A 6,104-nucleotide genomic window follows, 5' to 3' on the forward strand; every position below is an offset into this window, starting at 1 on the left:
ATAGGAAGTTCCCGAATCGCGGAGAAAGGTTCCTGTTTAGAATAAACCCAGTTTGGAAGTTCTAGTATCTGAAAACGCACCAGCAAACCGGCCCGAGTGATTCACTCGGGCATTCCTCCGCAGAAAAGGATAGGGACACTTTGTAACCCTATCCTCTTGGGTTTGGGTTACATTATTGTATCTAGCGGCTGCGTTGATTGGCTGCAGCAAGTTTAATGTACAGACTGGCTGCGAAACTGCTTTTGTTCTCATCGCGGGTGAGTCATGTTAGACGGACCCTCTCTCTTGCTGTGCGCTCGTCGATCTGTATTGCCTAGCGGGATGCGGGTTCGTCTATAACTGGGCGAAGTGGCAGTGGATTTCATTATGGCATGCATAGATATTATGCTTGCTGCTGCGCTGCAGCCAATCAGCGCAGCCGCCAGCGATTGGGCTTGCCGCCGCCTTCAGATGCAGCATGCGAAGGATCATTTCGCATGTATATTTGAGGAATTTCTGTGATTTGAGCGCATTGTGGTGGGCCGATTGTCAAAAATGGCGGGTGTAGCTTACAGCTTCGACATCCCAACTCGTTTTGACGGTCCCCCCCAATGTGCTGAATATCGTGACCGTACGTCGAGCGGTTGGACGGACGGACGGACAGATGGAAGGACGGACGATCATGCGATTCTACAAGCTGCATCTGACTATGTCAGATGAGCTAAAAAGGTGCCGAAGGCAGCTTATGCGGCAGCTTATGCATCTGAGCAGGAATTTTGATGTCTCGAATGCAAGATGGAATTCCAAATTTTTAAGCAGAAAATTATCTTTTATGTGTTTTCCCTTTTTGGGGTAAAAAAGGGGGGTCCGGACCCCCTGGACCCCCCCCCCTCTGGATACACATACCACATACAACTGAGAAACAACTTTACGGAAATAAAATCTGTGATAGTAAAGAGTATATTATGTAAGGGGTGGGGGTCTGGGGGCCCTCCCCCAGGAAATTTTTGAAAATCGGGTCACCTGAAATGTAAATTCCTGCATTCTGAGAAGGATACATACAATTCTGGATTCAGAAAAATGAAAAGCCCTCAAAAATAGGAAAAAATAGGAATTTGTCCAGAAAATAGGAGAAAATAGGAAAAAATAGGAAAAAATAGGAAAAAATAGGAACTTGACGCCCTGCTCACTATGTACCATATATATAAGAACCTCTTCAGCCTGAAACAGAAAATCACGAGTTCTTTTATGCGGGTGTTTACTGTATTACATGATAAGAGATGCACAACAGTCAGTGTGCATCCGATTCCCGTGCCAAAAAAATGTATCATTTCCTGTGTTGTTTGTACATACGTACAGGATATAGGGTTTGGAGTGTATCGAGACAACAGCACGCTGACGATGTCTGATGCAGAGGTGCTGCTACCTGTGACACGCTGCAACTCTCACCAGATGGCCATTGCCGGGCAGTTGAAAACAGAAACAATGGGAATCTACACTTTACTCTTTGACAACAGATTTTCTCGGTATGTGTAGAGTAATGTTTCAAGGGGGGGGGGGGCACAATTGGCTTTGACATTTTAACTGAACATTTATTATGTTAGAACAATAGTAATAATGTTAGGCATTTTTAGGCAATGCAATACTAATGTAATTGCTACAGCAGTTTAGCTCGTTCAAGAACTAAAGTGAATTTTTTGTTTTGTAGGTTCACATCCAAGAAATTGAGTTATAAAGTGGAAGCTGTAAAATAAGGTTCCTGTTTTGTTACTGCTACAGTTTACCATTTTAGCATCTACCAATGCAACTTTATGTTTTGGGCGTAGTGAAGCAGTTGTATAAAAGTGAACACTACTGTTGTTAAACTTTTCGCAGTGGCTACGCGTCCGGAACCGGTCGCCTAGCCTCCAGGCTACGCACCCGGAACCGGTCGCCTAGCCTCCAGGCTACGCGTCCGGAACCGGTCGCCTAGCCTCCAGGCTACGCATCCGGACATCCACTCACACAGTGATCGCGCAACTCACGTACACGCATGATTGCGCAACGGGACGCTCTGCTGATTGCCGAAAATATACAATATATGCACTGCTGCCGTCTATCTTTTCATCTGTCCTCTCTCGCTCTCTCTCTTTCTCTCGCTCTCTCTTTCTCTCACACACACCTCTAGCTCTCTCTCTCTCTCTCTCTCTCTCACGCATACACACACACACACACACATACACATTCCCTCCCTCTCTCTTTCTCTCTCTCACACACACACACACACACACACACACACACACACACACACACACACACACACTCGGCAATCAGCAGAGTGTCCCGTTGCGCAATGATGCGTGTACGTGTCGCAAGATCACTGTGTGAGATGGTTGTCCGGATGCGTAGCCTAGCGGCTCCTCGTCCGGAACCGGTCGCGTAGCCACGGCCTAAACTTTTTCATATAGACACTTATTGGGCAGATGTGTGGAACGCTGTAGGCCAGTTTCTATAGAAACCTGATGTTTTCAATACGATAAACAATGTTTTAACATAGTTACAACTATTTTTCCTAAATCTAACCAAATTTTAAAATGCTAATCGTGTATAAAATACATAGTAAATCTTCGTTTTTAGCTCAGCTGACGAAGTCAGGTGCAGCTTGTAGAATCGCATGACCGTCCATCCGTTATCCGTGTGTCCGTGTGTCCGTCAACAGTTGGGCACAAATCTTAACCGCTCGACGTACGGTCACGATATTCGGGACGTCGGGGAGGGGGGGATCGTGAAAAGGACTCGGGATGAACAATTTGGGGGTCAAGGGTCAAAGGTCAAGATGTGTCAACGAAGGGAGAATATTTCCCCCTTAATATTCGGTGTATAGTGTGATGGGCAGGAAACCCATCACCAGTGCGAAATTGGAGGTCACATGTCAAAGGGCAGTGGGGGAAAGGTCAGATATCAGACATTTTCTGAGGACATGGCCTAATGGACAGAGTGAAAAACATTTTTGTTTCAGCGCTGACCTACCATTTTTATCACTTTATTGAAAGGACCATGAAGTGCTTTCCACTGACGTGCGAAGAGTGAGTGTCTGATAACCTTTTGACCCTCAAGAGGAGGGTTAAACATGGATTTGTTGACTGTTAACAAAGAACTGAACTGTGTTTGATGGTACTTGTGTGATCGTGGAATACTTAAATTTCACAGTGAAATTCTGCATGCAAAACTTGCTTGAACAACGTTTACGCACCTTAAATCATATGAATGACATTAGGGACAGTGCATCTCCCAAGTCCGACTCAGGGGAGAGATAGTGATCCGCTAGATGGCGCATTATTAATTAACAATTAATAAAATCAGTTAACCCTAATCCTAACCCTATCCCTAATTCAAAATAATAATAATAATCACACACACGCCCTCTAGGGAGAGAATTCGGTACCTTGGGAGACGCGCTGTCCCTAGTCGCAGCCAAATCATATATGAACTTCATTCTCTATATGAGATTCTGTACGTTGGGAATAGGCCTACAATGTCAATAGCACTTACGTCTGTTTTTGATTAATGCCAACTATAAATAGGCCTACCTCGCAGGTGGGTGGCTGATAGTATCACAGCATGGGCTAAACGAAGGTAGCAACTAGTTCGGATTATCTATTCCCTGCACCTAGTCTGTCAGTATGCACGCCATCTATCGGAACAGAGTGAGAAGAATGTCCCGGCAGGATAGGTCAAATGTATATTGCGCTCAAAAGAGCAGAAAGAATTACTTTCTTAACTTCAGTTTAACCAATCTTGAGATAAGTAATTGCAGAAATGAATCGTCAAACCTACCAATGAAAATTTGCCAGTTTTGTACTGTCCTTGGCATGGCTCTCTCCATCGACGTTACAGTAGTGTGCAATGTCAGGATATGGTGGAGCATGCTTGCTTGTGAACGCTGCAGAGCCCGATGGTTGACTGTCAGTCGAAATGTGTTGATCCTCCCCGACATTGAAGAAACCTGTACGTTATACGTGCGTCTGCCTTACCTCTGCCCGCCATCTTAGTCGAAAGTTTGGACGCCGCGCGGCGAAATCGGATTGTACATTTCAATCGATGACGTAACTGATACAGTAGTATGCCGCGTGGGTGTTATTTGTTTATAGACAATTTAGTCTGACTGACTCTCTCCCTCTCTCTCCTCTCACCCGCTCTCTCTCTCTCGCCCCCCTCTTTCTGCAATAAAAAAATATTTGCTGAAATGACGTGTACGCAACTGCGTATCTGCGCCTAACAAAGGTTTCACTACGCACGACTGAAATGTTACGTTTATAACCGTAGCAACAGACCTCAGATGAGCCCAGTCGCTCTGCGGCTCTTGTTATATTATTATAAATAACCTAACCAATGTTTTGGTTGTTAATTCATATTTTGTGTAAAACCAAGATGTTACTTAAATATGATAGATACTTGTATGTATAATGTTAGATATTGGATGATTTTATAATTAAATTAAAAGTATGTGCAATTGTTATAACTCCTACGGAGATTCACACAAACATATATATATATATATATATATAGCATTGTTTGCAGTATGTTTTATTTACACTTATATATACCTAGTATGTGGTGAATAAGGTTTCTTATTTAATGTAGTTTTAAGACAAATATGAATAATTCGGATTGTACAGTAGTACAGTAGATTGTTATGGATTTGTCAATGGAGCGAAAAAATCGATGATTTTTTTCGGTTTAATGGTATATCTGAGATTTAAGTAGAATAGCTGGTTATAATAACATTATTTGTGCGTGTGATTACATAGCTTCACATCCGTCCTCGTTTTCTGACTGTTAAAATCCTTCAACTGATAATTAAAAGCATAGTGTAAACTTATACTTTGTCATCAAACTCTTATTTCTTTCTTCAATGCGTATACATAATCAAGCACGCATCAAACAAACCCTTTAATTTACAAACGAATAGACTTGCTAACTGCAGCTAACAATAAATATTTATTTGTTCATGTTTAATAATAATTCACAATGTTCACTAAAATCGCATTAGCTACTCCTGATAAAATACCAGAATCTCAGCAAAGATATATGACATTGCTAAGCTGACTTGCTAATAGAACCTCTCTGGCTATATATTTCAGAAAGAAAACTATGTGCTATGTCTATTGGAACCACTGCTTGATCAAGAATGAATCTTCTTAGCACGGACTCTGTACATACACAATCGATATCCATTCTAACAATTGATATAGCTTAGGCTGGGTATCTGCATGCTTCTATTTATCAATAGCTATTGTTTATACATTTTTTGGCTAATACGTATGCTTTTGTACGGATCACCGTTTCTTTTGGTTGGCATTTTCCATGCCTTCCTTTACAGCCTTCTGAAACCTTTCAGTGAAGGAACCAATTCGTGCCCCTGGCTTTGCCACCTCTCGCTTAAGTTGTTCTAAGGCATCTGATTCTTTGAGCTTTTGCAATGAGTCCTCTCCTAAACCACATAGACTTCGATGTAAATACATTAGCAATACTAAAACACACTTGCTATATTATGCAGTGTAATATTGAACATGCAGACTAATAATACTATGATGCGAGCCTTGCTTTAAGGATACTCTCAAGGTTTTAGGCAAAATTTTACCGATTTTTCATTTTCCACTTTATTCGATGGCTAACGTGTGCCACCTCTGTATATGCTCATTTATCCATATAACGGTACATGTGAACTTTTAGAGCATTTTGATTGCCGCGTACACGTGTAGTGAGCAGCAGCTGACGTTACTGATGACGTCAGAGACATGATACAACCAGAATTTTTATGATATTCACTATGCCAGTATCATTCAGCATCAACCCTCCTACAGCTGTCATCTGCCAGTGATAGTTGAAATTGCCACGCGACTGAAAATAGCCCCGTTTCCCTTGTATTTAGGCGCGTGTTTGTTGACACATAGCTTAGTAACGGCATGCAGTACACATCGTACACGCGTTTTGCATGAAAGTGCGGTGTTAACCTCGTAATTTCTCACAATTTCTCAAGGTGCATGGAACATATTACCAATTTAGTGGTGTCTGTTAGTCATGGATATGTCACAGTAAGTACTAACAGTAGATGTTTCACATACGTTCACCCATTTTGCACA

The 6,104-nt window shown here is 42.1% G+C and overlaps 1 protein-coding gene and 1 long non-coding RNA gene across 2 annotated transcripts in view; one reads left to right on the forward strand and one right to left on the reverse strand.

Annotated features, from left to right (window-relative positions):
- LOC106812347 (FYVE and coiled-coil domain-containing protein 1-like) overlaps positions 1-1,885 on the forward strand; it is a 23,258-nt gene extending 21,373 nt beyond the window's left edge. Inside the window, exons 24-25 of the mRNA XM_014816198.1 lie at positions 1,339-1,505; positions 1,688-1,885. Of these exons, the coding sequence (XP_014671684.1) occupies positions 1,339-1,505; positions 1,688-1,733 (213 nt within the window). The 3' untranslated portion in view covers positions 1,734-1,885. The remainder of the gene's footprint in view (positions 1-1,338; positions 1,506-1,687) is intronic.
- A 2,955-nt stretch (positions 1,886-4,840) lies between these two features.
- Positions 4,841-6,104, reverse strand: part of LOC106812360 — a 9,738-nt gene continuing 8,474 nt past the window's right edge. The window contains exon 2 of the long non-coding RNA XR_001394324.1: positions 4,841-5,452. This is a non-coding gene — a long non-coding RNA (uncharacterized LOC106812360). The remainder of the gene's footprint in view (positions 5,453-6,104) is intronic.

Source organism: Priapulus caudatus, unplaced genomic scaffold (assembly GCF_000485595.1).
Source record: "Priapulus caudatus unplaced genomic scaffold, Priapulus_caudatus-5.0.1 Scaffold638, whole genome shotgun sequence".
NCBI lineage: Eukaryota > Metazoa > Priapulida > Priapulimorpha > Priapulimorphida > Priapulidae > Priapulus > Priapulus caudatus.